The sequence below is a fragment of the Aspergillus bombycis genome, assembly GCF_001792695.1.
Source record: "Aspergillus bombycis strain NRRL26010 chromosome Unknown contig00073, whole genome shotgun sequence".
In the NCBI taxonomy this organism is placed as follows: Eukaryota; Fungi; Ascomycota; class Eurotiomycetes; order Eurotiales; family Aspergillaceae; genus Aspergillus; species Aspergillus bombycis.
Window position 1 is genome coordinate 101,991 of NW_019170075.1, and position 15,158 is coordinate 117,148.

The window sequence follows — 15,158 nt, forward strand, 5'->3', positions numbered from 1 at the left end:
CCCAGCCCGGAAAACCCGTGCGGGTTCGGGTAGAATCGGTTCTCTGGGCGGGTTGGTCTTTGACTTTGGAATTCGAAAATGAAGAGCACGGTCTAGATTTTGAATCCGCCCCGTACCACTCTAAGTAACATGTGATGCATCTAGTTGTTTTCAGGTTACTTGAGATTTACTAAAACCACTAGATCTGGTCAAAGCATTGTATCGAGCCCATAGTAGATGTACGGCAAGTGGGGTGACTGCTAACAATTTCATATCTGCAATACTCAACACCTCATCTCTTTACCATTGGATGTGTAATCGGAGTGAACAAAAAGGACATACTCGAACTTGAACACTAAATGTAATAGGCAAGGCTGAAAGACTCCAGATATGGAACAGAGGCCTTGGCAACCGATGCTACTATTGTAATGGAGTTAGCTGAGTTTTGCCAATCCCTGACTAGCTTGAAAGCTCTATCGTGGCTGGTTGCCAGGGATAGTAGAGGGCTATTTCCAACTTTTCTTTTGGCGGTGGGCTACTGGCACATTAGGTATAAGAGACGTTAAAGAGAGGTCGCGATCATGGCAACAGGACTGATTCTAGATCAGTTCTAACCATGGGTGTTGAACACCGCATAATCGCCCTGCTTCATAGATTCATCTATGTATCTCTTGTTATTAAAGTTCTTCGAAAACGAGGATATGCCAGAGCAACGTGATAGCTGTCGCAAATAGCTCTGTCATACAACGGTGCTACTAGCGGCAGACTCTGTACAGGGCCCTAGCCAAGATAGCGGAGTTCTATTGCCTAGGCAGGGCGAAATAGCCCCGGAATATGGCCCCTTTAAGAATTGGAGAGTTACCAAGGCCGTAATAGCTTGCCTTACAACAACAAAGATCAGCTGCTTCCTAGAAGAGGCAGCTGGAGAGATAGAGTCTCTCGAGATAATCTTAAAGATCTAGAACTAGTGGATGAAGAGAGTTAGGGGAGGGGTAGTAAGAGGTGTAATCTAGGCACGCCTAGGGGATACCCAACAGACAATAAATACTGAGGAAGGCAAAGCCAATAGGACCTGCCGCAGATAGTACTGTTGGAATATTAACCTCTAAGTTCTAACCTCTTGTGGGTTCAAGACACCATTCTCTCTTGCAATACTAGGCTTGACTAGAAGAACGGAATCGAGAAAGTAAAGCACTCCATACACTGGTGTCAGCATAGAGAAACTTCACGCTACCAGGTTCCATAGCAATAAAGGGCCCCAAGAGCGGATCATTCCTCGCTTTTTCAGAATCCCTACCTAGTTTGGTCAGCAGGTGTGTCGAACGTGATGCAAAATCAAGCTACTCACCTTGCGGCAGATTCAATTGTATGATTTTCCCTCCATCGTAGTTTGGAACTACACAGGCAACTGCTGTTTCGTCATCTTTGAGAACTGCCCCGTCATACCTCCTGGACGGAAGGCCCTCTCTTATCAGAACAACAAGTGTTTCGATGCAATTCTGACGCAGAAGGCGGTCGGCAAATTCCACGTTATCGGAGGGCGATGCTTGATTCTGAAGGGTAGATATAATATCCGGATCGTCAGGCTCTGTCAATCGATAGAGAGCGAGGTCCATCGGTGTGCGGCCACTATCGTCAAGAGCTTGGCGGTCAATGCCATCTTCTTCCAGTAAAACCCGAATTGCATTAATGTTCCCACTGTATACGGCAACGTGGAGTGGAGTGAAGCCGTTAAAGAAGCCTTTGCTATTCAAATGGTGTCCTCGGTGGAACTTGTTCAAAACGGCATCGAGAACTTCGGATCCTCTTGTCAGATCGTCACGAAGAGGATGCAACATGGCAGCCAGATGCAACACTGACGTGTAGCCATGCGCATCATTTCCTGCCCAGAAAGCAGGGTGAGGCTCGGTTGCCTCATCATGCTCATCCTCTATTAGATTCAATAGGAATTCCACGGCAGAGATAGAGCCACTAGATCTCGCCGCATTGAGTATAATCTTTCCAAGCACTGTCATCTGGCCCACTTCAGCACATTCACCAGCGAAGTTGTAGCGCTCCAAGCATAGCGGGTTGAAAAAGCCACGATTGTATAGAGTTCGCGCGACTTGAAAGTTGCCTTGAGTAAGCGCCACCTCAAAGATGGTATTGGATTGAGGCTGGGCGACCTCGACGCCACTGTTGAGCAGCTGGTCCACGAAATGGGGGTTGTCTGATCGACGAGCGCATTGTAACAATAGCCTGTCCCCTTCAGAACCCCATGGCATATCTGTGAAGTTCTCCGAGAGGAGTGCATCGAAGACAGCCTCATTCTCCCGACAGACAGCATAAAATAAAGAATGGCAAATCTCGGGTCGACCCACTGGATACTGTTCAGCCAAGAGCTGCGAGAGAGTGTTAAACATAAACGGTTCTCCGTTTTGGGCAGCAAGCTCCAGTAGTGTGTGTCCCTGATGCGTGACAGCTCGCGGATTGGCACCATGGTCAAGCAACAGCCGGATAGTTGCCTCCCATGACATCCGGTAATCTGCCCCGTGGAATATCATTGTTTCGAACAGTCCAAAGCCACTATGAATAACTGAGAATCCAAGCAGAGAAACTATTTGAGCGTATTCGTCCGAACCCATCACACGTTCGTGTGTGTTTATCCTACTTGGGTCGGGCATTCGCTCTAGAAACAATTGTAAGATTTCATGCATTCGTCCCCTTACAGCGAAGAGCACTGGTGACCAATGAATAGAGTTAGACCATTCGTTTGATACGGGAAGGTCATTTCCAGCATCGTCCCACGGGTCAGCCCCGGCGTCCATGAGGATCTTTGCTAAGAATAGATCATAGTCAACAACAGCCCAAAGAAGTGGAGTGCCTCCGTAGCAACCACAAAAGTCAAAATGATCACCGTCTTTCTTAAAGGCTCTTGTCCCTTTTGATCTTGCTTCGATATCTGCCCCATGTTGTATAAGAGCTTTCACCACAATATCCACTTCTGATTCATGGAATCGGGAAAGCCAATGTAATGGTGTAGTTCCGTAATCGTCCGACAGCTTCGCATCTGCGCCAAGATCCAGAAGTGCTTGAACTGTCGATAGATGGCCGTTACGACAGGCCAATAGGAGCGGTGTTTCTCCTAAAAGGCCCTTTTCGTTGATATTTAAACAATGAGAATTGACGATGTCTTTAATACAACCTGGCCTGCCGGCTATTGCAAGACGATGCAACAGATACTCAGATCCGGGCTGATCACTCCCGGTATTCTCTAAACGAGTGTAGATCGATGGCTGCGCTACGTGGCATGATCCGTGTACTACATCGTAATGACGCTGGTGATCAAGCTTCAGCAGTCGCCTTCGTGCGACAGCACTGCCTTGGAGCGTTGCATCCAACAGCCACTGCTGCTCTTTTTCGTCAGAAATCCGCAGTGTCGAACCAAGCGCTTCCGATAGTTGCCCGAGAATCACTCGCGTTCCAGGATAATTATGCTCTGCTGCGAGGTGCAGCATCTCTGACGCAAGTATATCATGGTTGTGGTTCCGATTGTCCAAGCCACAAATCAGTGCAAAAGAAAGCTGAAACGCAGCCGCACTTCGTCTCCCCCAATTAAACGTTTGGCAATTTGCTATCTGTTTGAGACTGTCGAGAACATTGTGGGTCACAACCTTTGGAAATAAATTAAAAGTGGCTAGGTAATTGACTATCTTCACGAGCGATCAGCTTTTGCCAAGTTGAAACCCAAAGTGGTCATACCGAAGGCACATCTTCACCGCTCGAAATGAGTTGGAGGTTTGTCACCGGAGCCGTTGGCAGTCTAAGGGTAATTAGATCCGCAAATGCTTTAATGGCCAATAGGGAGCTCACTGTGTTTGCAAGAAAGGGTGTGTATGAAGGTCGTATCTCAAGCCCTGGAGGCGTTCTAGCACGAATGCAATACTTCCCGGTCTTCTGTCAGGATTTGGATCTAGGCAATCATGGATGATTGTGGTGAGAATCTCGAGCTGGAAATATGTGGAAACCAGTGCACTGGCAGTGATCTGTCTAGTCAAAGGCTCACTGTGAGGGAGAACACCCGGGAGTAGCGTGTTGAAGAGGATCAATCCAAACGAGTAGATCTCCGTGCGGATCAAACCGGACCGTCCGAGGGGGCGGACGCACTCGGGGGCTTGCCAGTCCGGAGTGCCCCCCGATGAACGGATTCTTGACCTGAAGTCCGGCAACGTGATCGCGGAGCCGAAGTCCGCCAATTTCGCTCTATACCCGCTCTCCTCTGGGTTGGCAAAGATGAGAACGTTGTCTGGCTTCAGATCGCCGTGGATGATGCCACACTGATGCAAAGCGGATATCCCCTCCCCTACGTCATTCCAGATTCGCAGTACGATCGGCAGTCTGTCTCGTAGTTCTAATCTTGCTAGCGTGTTGACGCTGAGGGTAGAGAGACTCCCACAGTCCGCGGCCTCCAAGATCAGAACAGGCGAGATACCCCCTGGCTCGGATTCCGTGCTTCGCCAAGAAATCCCCAGCAAAGAAACAATGTTGGAATGAAGAGCGAGAAAAGGGTGGGTGAGAACCTGGTATTCCACAGCAAGCCCCTTCCACCGGGCCTGATTTTCCGGGCTGTAGCTCTCTCCTGACAATAGAAGCGTCTTCAAGGCGACTTTGTCCCGCCCTTCGAAGAGAGGTGCGGGTATTCCAACGTAGATACCATGTCGCAGGATCTCCGTCTCCACAATGTCAACTGAAAAGCTCGACCCATATCCAACCGCGTTTCCGAGCCATGGGATGAACCTATCAAGCAAGACCTGCGATGCTATTAAGTCGGTCGTCAGGCAATGATTGGCATGAAGGAAAAGACTCATAAAAGAGCAAAGATCATGCGGTGATTGTTGAATCCTATTGGATACTCTTGCATCGCTCGTTGACTCTGAGAGGGAAAGTTGATGCTGAAATTGCTCATTAAACTCCGATGACGAGGCCATTTAAATGTTGGCATCTGCGTCTGAAAAGATTTCACTTAGTCAATAGCCCTGTCGTTCTTCAATGAGCCAAAAGGATCACTCAGTACAGTAATTGGCTGATACAGGAAGCACTGAGAGACAGCTTTGGCTTTGGCTTGCATGCGAGGAAAGATGCGAGTTTCGAGTTCTAAAATACTACTTCCTCAAATAAATTATAGCATTTGTGGGCATAGCTGGAACTATCGAAATATACTTGTTAATGTGTCAGATGCTACACACTTTAGATCCACCATCGCAATCTCGTTTATCTGGAACCAGAACATACTTTAACTCCAAGGCCATCTTTTGTTTGGACGGCAAGGAGGCTGGACCAGAAATACGAGATCTGGGTGCATCCAGAGCATTTTTGTCTCTGGCACGATTAGCCAAGGTCTAGACCTGATGGTGACCTGGCTGACTCTCTGGCTGACGTCAGTTAGGATAAAAACGATCGCTCTGTGTGTTGGAAGTTTGGCCAGCATAAGGTGACATTAAATGGGAAGAGATGATTAGTTTTATGATAGTGCCATGTAGTGACTAACTTTGCTTCATGTTCTGGGGGACTGGAGCTTCGCCAAGATAAAAAGCGAGCTGGTGGCGCGGTCAACCAAGCCTCTTAATAGCGTAGGAAGATCTCGTTCCCTCGCGCTGTCTTCTCGATCATCGCCTTTATTCTATGTCACTACGTGAAGTGGGGGTTGGTAGCATATGAGCTTATCTCGCAATGGATCCCATTAGTATATTAGCCGTGGTCTCTGCAGCGGTCGAATTCATCGACTTCGGATACAAGGTTACATCGACTGCCCTGGAAATTTACAAATCGGCAAATGGAGCCACGAGCCAAAATTTCGATTTAGAAGTAGTCACGTCTAGCCTAGACATGATTCTGAAGAAGCTTCGCCAGCCGGAGCTTGGGACATCCATAACGATCGAGGAAGAGAATATCATAGAACTCAGCAAAAGTTGCCAAGAGGTAGCGGGTCAAATGCTTCAAGTGTTGAACGATGTCAAAGCCAGCCAGGCAGACGGAGGGATCAAGGCCTTTAGAAAAGCGATAAAGGCCGTGTGGAAAAGAGAAGAAATTGAGAGGCTGGCGCTCAGGCTGCATACATTTCGAAGCCAAATCAACTTTTCCCTCACAGTGAGCTTAAGGTACGTAGATATATATCCATGGATGCTCCACTTCACCGCACCATACGAACATGTTTTTAAGTCGTCAATATCTCATACTTTCTTTCCGTTTTTCTCCAATGATCTGTTGCCCCTTCTATTTAACACGTAAGTAGGGAGAAAGTCGTGCTCATGGACCGTGATCAGACAAATAGACTGGATGATTTATCCCAAGGAATTATGAAGTCTTTGTCCAAGAGCCAGGATTTATTCAGCAACAAGCTTAATGAGCACACCAATACGTTACTCTCAGGAATTCGTGCAATTCTTAGAGAAGTTCACCAAGGCAATGATGCGGGTCCCTCTGTTGCGGCAAGAACAACGCTATTGAAACTTCGCTGCTTGGACGACGAGAGGCCAGAGGATGTTCTGACGGCACTTCAACGAATGTCTGAGCTACTAAATAGGCGGTTTGGCCAGGCACAAATATCCACTAGAGACTTACTCAAGCCAAAGCGGAGTTTATCGTGCCACACTGAAAGGACCTGGCCAAGTAACCGAAGCACGGCATTGTTGCAGCAGGGACAGATGAAACAACGAGTAATTGTCGAATGGAAGTCAGTGGATCCAAAACACACCATCGCAGAGGCAGCAGAGATTATGTGCCGTGTTGAGGACATTGCGAGGCTGTTGCACATAGACGGCAAGCCCGTGGAAATGAGAACACTTGATTGTCTCGGTTACGTCAGACATTTTGGCCAACAGTCAAGTGAGTATGGAATCCTATACAAGCTCCCAACAGAGGATTCTATCTGGCCATTGGACAGACTGCTCGTTGAGTGGGAGCGTGCGCCAGGCACCTTTAAGCGCGCAAACCTCTCATTGATAGTTGCAAAGGCGGTGTTAATGGTTCATCTTTGCTCCTGGTATCATAAGAGCATCCGAAGCCATAATATTGTATTCTTCGCCAGCGATATAATGCGTGTCCAGTTGGACAACCCCTTCCTGATTGGGTTTGAGTTTAGTAGAGCGAATGTTGGCGATAGTAAGACTGAAATCCCTGGGTTCTCAAGAGTGTTCAATCTCTATCGACACCCTCAGTGCCAGGGTCTTCCAATCGAGCAGAGCGAGAATGATGTGGTAGACAGACCACCTTTTTGCAGAAAGTTTGACGTATACAGCCTTGGGACAGTTTTGCTTGAAATTGGCCTCTGGAAGAATCTGGTACAACTTAAAGAAGATTACTTAAAGAGCGCTCCCTACGTCAGCGACACCCCTGCCCAATTCCAGCAGTGGCTTATCAACAATATGCTACCTGAATTAGAGGTGTCTATGGGGCTCACATATACGGAGGCGGTCCGTCAATGCCTGCTCGGAGCTCTTTTCGAGGATGATGACCAAGCAGTGGAAGCGCTATATATGAACGTTCTTGTGGAGATTGGGTCTATTATCAGGAATGGAATTGTGGAAGCGGAAGCGGGAGAAAAGGAACATTAGGGGAATGGATGATCCAGGATGAAACTAGGTCAACAATTGCTAAGGACCTGAGGCCTTCATCAACTTTTAGCCGTGCTTCCCTGCGAGCATTATCTGTATCAATCACGGAATGGGTGCTAAATGATCTCGCAATTGCAGCTATTTACGAGGTATTTTGTCCAATGCTGCGAGTAATAAATAAGGCTATATGTAGGAAAAGGTGTTCTTTTTTGTTGATTAAGCACGTTTATGAATGGCAATAACAGGATGAATTGAAAAAAATGGGTTCTTTGGGGGGTCCGAAGAAGCCTACAACCGCCCATTGGTAGCAAGCCACTTGGATGCATAGGAAACTCTTATTATAGCGAAGACAGGAACAATTATATCACAGCTGAGGACGATCAAACTTGGATGTTGTTTGTGACCAAGTACTTTGGACCTGTCCTAAGTTAATTCATTTTTTAGATAACCTGTCCTTGAGTCAAACGGGTCATGGCTCGCACTCTCGATCATCGGCAAAGTCTGAAGTGGAACTAAAAGTCAATTGCAACCTTCAAAGCACCTTCTTGGGACGCCATTTGGAAGCTGTGATATGCCTTGTGGACCTCTGAAAAGGGATAATCTATAGCCAGGTTTAGTTAGAGGGGAGCAAAGCCTGATTATGCGGGAGAATCTTGGATATACCACTTACTGTGCGTGAATAGATTAGCCGGTTTTATATGGCCGGATTGATACAGTCGAAGGAGGGTTGGGATACTGACGGCGTTCAGCAACTGCATCTTGATGCCTACAGAGCGTACAGTTAGTTGATGCTCCGGATCCGGAGGGCAGTCTCCTAGATAACATAACAACTGCTTATCATCAGGAAACAAAGACTTACTGATATTGCGATCCCATAGTTTGTGCATGTCCAAATTAACAGGGTTCCCATGAACACCAACATTAGCTATGGAACCCCCTGGTGCGACTAACTTCTGACACATTTCAAACGTCTTCGGGATCCCGACAGCTTCAATCACACAGTCAAAGCCCTCCCCTTCCGTGAGTGTGTTCAGGGTTTCCATCGCATCCGGGTTTCCTGGGTTCACGGCATGATCAGCACCGAGTCCCTTCGCATGTTCCAGCCTGGTATCGTCCAAGTCAATCATTACGACCCGAGAAGGCGTGTATAATCTAGCAGTGAGCATAACAGCCAAACCCACAGGACCAGCCCCGATAATCGCAACAGTACTGCCCGGTTGCACATGAGCGCTCAATGTTCCGCATTCTAGTCCCGTCGGAAGTGCATCCGAGATAGCGGCACAGGCTCTAAGGTCCAGGCCATTTGGAATCTTGTACAAGGAAGACGTTGCATGTGGAATGCGCACATATTCTGCTTGGGTTCCGTCAATCTTGTTACCCAGTCTCCAGCCACCAGTTACACAATGAGCTTCCAATCCCTTTCGACAAGATGCACAAACTTTGCACGCTGTGATTGCGGCAATTACGACATTGTCGCCGATCGAAAGTCCATCAATCGCAGATCCGACGGAGACAACAGTACCTACGCCTTCATGACCCAGGATTCGATCGTATGGAATTGCTGGCACGTCGCCTTTCAGGATGTGTAGGTCGGTACCGCAGATTGTGCTGTGGAGCATCTTCACAATTGCATCTGTGGGGGATTGTATGGTTGGCATTGGTCGATCCAGGACTTCGAGCTTGTTAGGTCCTGTATAAACCAGGGCCCTCATTGTTGGTCCATTGTCGGGCTTTCTGCTTGTTAACTACGTTCACGTTCATCAGGATGTAGACGCGATGGGAATATCTCGGAGATGCTCCGATAAGAGAAACTCACCCCAGGTTGACTGCTGTCGATGCTGGCATCGGCAGTTTGAGAGGCTACATCAACGGGCATTTTGAAACGAGTATAGTGTGGCACCTTTGGTCGTACTCTTTTCCTGCATCGGTATCAGGTCGAGTACTGAAAGTGTGTCGTGAGCTGAAGGATGCTCTATCTCGAAGAAATATGGCCGATGCGATGCGGGGTAGAGCCCAGGAAAGAGGGGAAGACACGTTTAAAAGTGCCAATATAGACCAGCAGGAGCCAAGCTTCGATCCCAACAGTCTTCTCTGGGTTCAAGACGAGCAAATCGGGAGCGTCATCATGGCGGGGCTAGAGATGTACGCGTCGGAGAGCTCCCCGTCGAGGCACCCGCAGTTGGCTCCATCGTGGCGAAGGCCGAATTGTGACTGATAGGTACTGGCGAGGCCAAGAAATCTGCTTGCTACGCTTACGCTCTGCTGTACCATTCATCACGTGCCACAGCATTGCATGGTGCTGCTGGTCGATTCTGATATTATCACCATCTAAAGCCTGACTTATTCTTACACGAAGTGCCACATAATTCCAACTCACCCCAAAATCAAGATTGACGCCATGGACCAGCCAGCTCATATTGTCGATCCAGATGGCGAGGTGACCACAATTCTGCAATGCCCAACCCATCCGTTTGCACCTTGGAATAATCATAGCGAGACGCCTGTTGAATAGACACCTGCCGAAGAGACACCTGCCGGGGTTATATTCGGCGAGCAGCTTGAAGAGGTATTTACTTATATCGCCCTTTGTAATAATTACCTAGATAGAATGAACCTCCACAGAACTGATGCAATCTCAACTATAATCTCTACACTCCCCAAGCTACGTGATGACCTCTTAAACGAAATTCGTGGGTGCTCTTTCGAGTGTAGTTGGATCATGTTCGGAGCCCTGATAAAGCACTTGCATTCAAATGCTCTACTGTCTCCAGAGCCTCGATATACATATACAGGTCTGAATTATAATGGCCTGGTGGGATCACCGTTGCGGTATACCGCGCCAAACCATCCAAGCTACGGTAATCCGCATAGATGTGGGGCTTCATCGTTTTCTTCCCTCATAACTATACAAGAAGATGCAGTTAAAGGATTCAGTTTGTCTTCAATGGTAGCATGGATACCACTACCCGAAAAAATGTAAGTATCGCACTGATCGAGCTGGAAGTCCAATCGAGGGACCATTGGGGAAGTTCTGTACCCCTAAACGTTGGGAACGCATTGAAACTTTAAGGTGAGAAGGTAGATGTACTCTTTGTCAGGGAAAAGTTCGCAGCCCAGGAAAAGGTTAAATGAACTCAGCACTAGCCCTGCATCCTAGACTTCAACTTTGCATGGTACGAAATAATCCACTGGTACGCGCTTCATCCATCTCTGTAGATAGTTATATAGAATTGAGCGATGTCGGCCCGTTTAATATACAGCCGCTGATGTATAAAAACAAGCCTAAAATACAGAGCCAGCAATATACGGTCTAGCGTGGCTTGGTAAGTAGGGTTCTAAATGGCACTCTATACAAGAGATACAATGTAATTTCGGGCAGCTCTATAACCACTCCCAATTAGCAACCCTTCTGGACAACGACAATCCTAGATGTGAACTCAGTGTTTGTGCCAAGGCCATCAGAGCTCAGCCAAAGAGACTACCTACTGAACAGGCTAGGCAGCGACACGTCTGCCTAGTAAACAGAGACCAGTGCCAAGAGGTGAGATATATCATATAACTTCCTTTGCGCATCACCGTCCATACCATTATCATCGCACTCTCCAACGCCCAGACCCAGCATATCCACCTGATTATAAAGAATCAAACTCTCCGTATGTCCGTCTTGATATCGATAACCAATCAAACTGACCAGCAACAACAGCCAACAGCCAACAGCACAAAAATGCCGGCCTCTGACTCCGCCGTGATACGCCTCGTGGCCGGTGCCTTCGCAGCCATTCCCATCGGATTCGGCATTAATGCATTCGTGCGTCCCGACCATGCATTGAGCTTCTTCGAGTTTAAGATACCGACTTCGCCTGCAGAGAGGGATCTGGTGAACAGCTTGATGGCGGTCTACGGTGCGAGAGATGTTTTCATGGGAGTGGCTTTGTTCTCCGCTCTTTTCTTCGGTCATCCCAAGTCTGTCGGTTGGATTATGATTGCGACCAGTGCGGTTGCGTATGTCGATGGGTTTGTCTGTTGGACACATGGGAAGGGGGAGTGGAACCATTGGGGGTATGCGCCCATTTTAACAGTGATCGGGACGCTATTTTTGGGTCTTTTTGATAGGAGGTAGATGCTGGAGGCATTGGTACGGAGGAAGTCTCACTTGATTCTAGATTAAATATGACTTGCATGGGTAATATTATCTGTGATAGCCAATACTCTTGGATCTTAATACATATAAGCCCCTATGCTGTTTGATATCTGCCACTTCAGCTAGCGTCAGAGAGGTACAAGGAAGTCTCAATAATCTCACCATCAATCTACTTCCTAGGCCTCTTTAAAACAGTGCATGTAGAGCAATTAACTAATCGATATTCCTAGCAGACGCATCGTCATAATTGCGGTCGCCGGCGAAGAAATCCAAGAAATAGACTTGTAAATTTCAGAGTCTTTGATCGACTCGATTGCAGAGCCCGCCAATTCTTCTACCAATCTGCTAATCAGATAAGCCCCCGACTTCACTCCATGAGAGAGCCCTTGATTGATCAAGTTCCGTAAGATATCAGCTTCTGGTCCAGAGTATCCACGAGCCTCCTGATAATCCCAGTCCAAGTAACGAACGAGGGACAAGCGCGGCCAGTAATCCGGGTAACGCTCTTCACTACACAGTTCTCCAGGAGGGATTGTCGACTTCACCCTCTCAGTATGTTGTTGTATAACGGGGTCTTCAGAGTATATGCCCAGATCCACATGGTGAAGCAAGGGGCAAGATGTAAGCTCCCCCGTTAGCTTCTGGGCATGTCCTTCTGATTGAGACCTCATGGGGTAAATGCTCAGACAGATCAGTGTGTTCCTGGCATTGCGCACCGTGGATGACAGGGCGTCTAGCGAGATGACTAACGGCTTATAGCAATAGAGTATGAAGTGTTCCAACGGGGCTTTGGGGTGAACGATACCAGTCGCCCCCTCGAAGGATGATGGGCAGTTTCGCCACTCTACCGATCGAAGACTTTCACCAGACTGCAATATGCGTCGCATCTCCGCACTGCTGGGGCATCTTGGGCATCCCCAGATTGTGAGGTACTGGAGACCGGCGATGGTAGGTGCCACTGCGGGATGGGAGAATTCGCGCAGCATCAAATTGTTGGGTTCAAAAAGCTCCAACCTCTCCAGTCTTGGCCGCTCATAGTCCCGGAAAGCTTTCGCAATAGTGCCTGTCACGTCTACTCCCTCGGTTAGGTCAGAGGAGTTCGAGAAAATATCACCATGAACTCGCATAACCCGTATATATCGACTGGCTCCAGACTGGGCCAGCTCCAGTAATGCCTGAAGATCATCGCGTTTATCGAGGTCCAGATCACTTGCATGTTTCTGGAATAGGCGAACTGCCTGAAATAGAAGACGCGTCGCGCTGCAGCAAAATGGCCTGCCAACTAGGCGGAGGTCTTTGAGTACTCCGCTGGATCCACCCCCATGGCTAGCAATGTCGGTGATCTAGACTTCAATATTAGTCTCAATAGTGTCTACTCGTCTTTTAATCATACCTGATCAATCATTTCCTGCGGAGGGGACGCTATTGTGATCATATTGTGGGGCATGTTGACTGAGGGAGCGTGTTGAAGATAGGAATGGGGATGTTAGGTTACAGTTGGTGGCAGATCCTTAGGCTTATACGTGGGAATCATTGCATGATCATTGTCTTAGTCAAGGCAGCACTCAATCAGTAAGATTTCTCTGCTCAGCTAGCTGGTAAGGATGATTACGCAGCCAAACTATGTAATGAGTCAGGGTCAATGATGCAGTAGTGATGCGATAGACCATGCTGCTGGGTTATCAATTTGTCCCTCAAACTCTCTATGCTCACTCATGCCTGGTTACAATTTAGTCCTATTTTCTTAACCCTGTTCTCTGAGTGGTGGATTTCAAATGCCGTAAAACTAGAATAACTTAAGATTATCATTGAGCTGCATACTGGGTGAAAGCTCGACATCTGCAATTACTAAGAGCTCGGAGGTCGGTTAAGCTCAGTACATCAGAACACACTCCACGAGGTACTGGCAGGAAATAATCGGTAGTGAATTGATCTTAAGGAATGCGTGGGGGTATTACTGGCCAACATTAAGAGTTGTTGGTAGACAGTACTGGGAATGAAGCGACGCTGGGGCTCACAGAGTGGGTAAAATAATGTGAGAAGCCAGTTGATTGAATGATATTCACTACTCGCCGTAACCTACTCAACCGCCCTTTCCCCTCTAATAGAAGCCGTCTTTGTTTTTCCTTTGTTCTTTCTCACTTTCTCTCTCCTTGTCTCTCTATCTTCTTCTCTACTACTAATACCACACAGTGAGAGGTTACAGCTTATCACACTCTCGTTCCAGCCAGGCCTCCTTGCCTGTCGAGCAAAGACGGCTTTTAGGACATTTCCAGCAAAGCCTCACCTCTGATAGCAATACCATTCCAAGTCTCCGCTAAAGCACAATAATTCTACGTTGTGAGATTTGGGATCACCAAGGTGAGTAACGTGGGACTGACAAGTATACTGCCTTGGTAATAGGTTGTGAGATCATAGACGCTATCCAACCATGTCATCTACGACCGGAAACATACGAGTTCCACACGAAGACATCGAGATCATTTCGCAGAGTGATTTCACTGTCCAAGCGAACCAGTACGATGACGAATATAGCGAGAAGGTACCAGCACGAACCGCGTCAATGCATATCAACAAGGATACGTTAGCCGCCTCAAGCAGTTACTTCCAGGCGATGTTCGGAAGGGGATGGGCAGAGTCGAAGAGCAACGAGATTGTATTGAACGGCGACACTGTGAGAAGTATGGAAATATGGTTTCGACACTTTCACTCTACTTTTAATGCCATGAAAGTGACCAATATCTCAGTCGCTGATATATGGCATGTCATACTGGCCAGTGATAAGTATGAGTTTGATCGACAACAGCTCCTTGAGTGGTTCGTCAAATGGTACCGCAATGAAACAGCCATCAACATACACCATGATGAAAATGCCAGAAAGCTGATGTTCCCTTGCTATGCGTTCGACTACGCAGACGGGTTCCAGGCCCTGACAAAGAGCCTCGTGTATGTGGCGATCGGCCATATTACCGAGATCAGCCCGATCGACAACGTGCGGTTGCATCTCCCGCCAAGAATAATCCGTGAGCTGTCATCCCACGACGCGTATACACTGCATGTACATACTAACAGGCTTGGTGTATTTATAGAACAGTTGAATGCCGCCAGGAGACGCCTGCGCAACGTCTTGGACCGGGAGTTATTTGTGCAGATCGATTGGTTGATTGAGCATGGTTCTTGTAGCAGTAAGGAAGAAACGGTTTTCAATTACCCCAAGGAGCTAGGCAGAATCGGTGTTCAGCCACTGGTGGAGCGGTCATTTTCCCGGGCCAGTGTTGAATGCTATCTCAATCGACTGAGACGGTTCGACCAAGAACGAATGTTGAGAGGAATCTCCGGTGATCGCTGTCTGCATTGCTGTTTCGATTGGAAAAATGGTGTGGAAAGGGCGATCAAAGTGACAACTGAGTAGTTTGATGGACTGTGTCTGGATTGTATGAAGATAA

The 15,158-nt window shown here is 47.8% G+C and overlaps 6 protein-coding genes across 6 annotated transcripts; 3 read left to right on the plus strand and 3 right to left on the minus strand.

Moving 5' to 3' along the window:
- Window positions 1-1,204: 1,204 nt before the first annotated feature.
- On the minus strand, window positions 1,205-4,826 carry ABOM_008652 (uncharacterized protein; the record flags this gene model as incomplete). Its single annotated transcript, XM_022535781.1, has 4 exons — window positions 1,205-1,272; window positions 1,328-3,671; window positions 3,721-3,781; window positions 3,832-4,826. 4 exons carry the CDS (start codon window positions 4,824-4,826, stop codon window positions 1,205-1,207), a joined length of 3,468 nt encoding a protein of 1,155 aa, XP_022386994.1.
- Window positions 4,827-5,688: 862 nt separating this feature from the next.
- Window positions 5,689-7,571, plus strand: ABOM_008653 (uncharacterized protein; the record flags this gene model as incomplete). Its single annotated transcript, XM_022535782.1, has 2 exons — window positions 5,689-6,116; window positions 6,251-7,571. 2 exons carry the CDS (start codon window positions 5,689-5,691, stop codon window positions 7,569-7,571), a joined length of 1,749 nt encoding a protein of 582 aa, XP_022386995.1.
- A 512-nt stretch (window positions 7,572-8,083) lies between these two features.
- ABOM_008654 (zinc-dependent alcohol dehydrogenase family protein) lies at window positions 8,084-9,447 on the minus strand (the record flags this gene model as incomplete). The annotated part of the gene is made up of 4 exons (XM_022535783.1): window positions 8,084-8,172; window positions 8,242-8,337; window positions 8,431-9,316; window positions 9,388-9,447. The coding sequence occupies 4 exons, from the start codon at window positions 9,445-9,447 to the stop codon at window positions 8,084-8,086; spliced, it is 1,131 nt and encodes a 376-aa protein (XP_022387000.1).
- Window positions 9,448-11,295: 1,848 nt separating this feature from the next.
- On the plus strand, window positions 11,296-11,691 carry ABOM_008655 (DUF4267 domain-containing protein; the record flags this gene model as incomplete). The annotated part of the gene is made up of 1 exon (XM_022535784.1): window positions 11,296-11,691. The coding sequence occupies one exon, from the start codon at window positions 11,296-11,298 to the stop codon at window positions 11,689-11,691; it is 396 nt and encodes a 131-aa protein (XP_022387001.1).
- Window positions 11,692-11,921: 230 nt separating this feature from the next.
- On the minus strand, window positions 11,922-13,159 carry ABOM_008656 (uncharacterized protein; the record flags this gene model as incomplete). The annotated part of the gene is made up of 2 exons (XM_022535785.1): window positions 11,922-13,055; window positions 13,106-13,159. The coding sequence occupies 2 exons, from the start codon at window positions 13,157-13,159 to the stop codon at window positions 11,922-11,924; spliced, it is 1,188 nt and encodes a 395-aa protein (XP_022386998.1).
- Window positions 13,160-14,143: 984 nt separating this feature from the next.
- ABOM_008657 (BTB/POZ domain-containing protein) lies at window positions 14,144-15,124 on the plus strand (the record flags this gene model as incomplete). The annotated part of the gene is made up of 2 exons (XM_022535786.1): window positions 14,144-14,735; window positions 14,802-15,124. The coding sequence occupies 2 exons, from the start codon at window positions 14,144-14,146 to the stop codon at window positions 15,122-15,124; spliced, it is 915 nt and encodes a 304-aa protein (XP_022386999.1).
- Window positions 15,125-15,158: the final 34 nt, after the last annotated feature.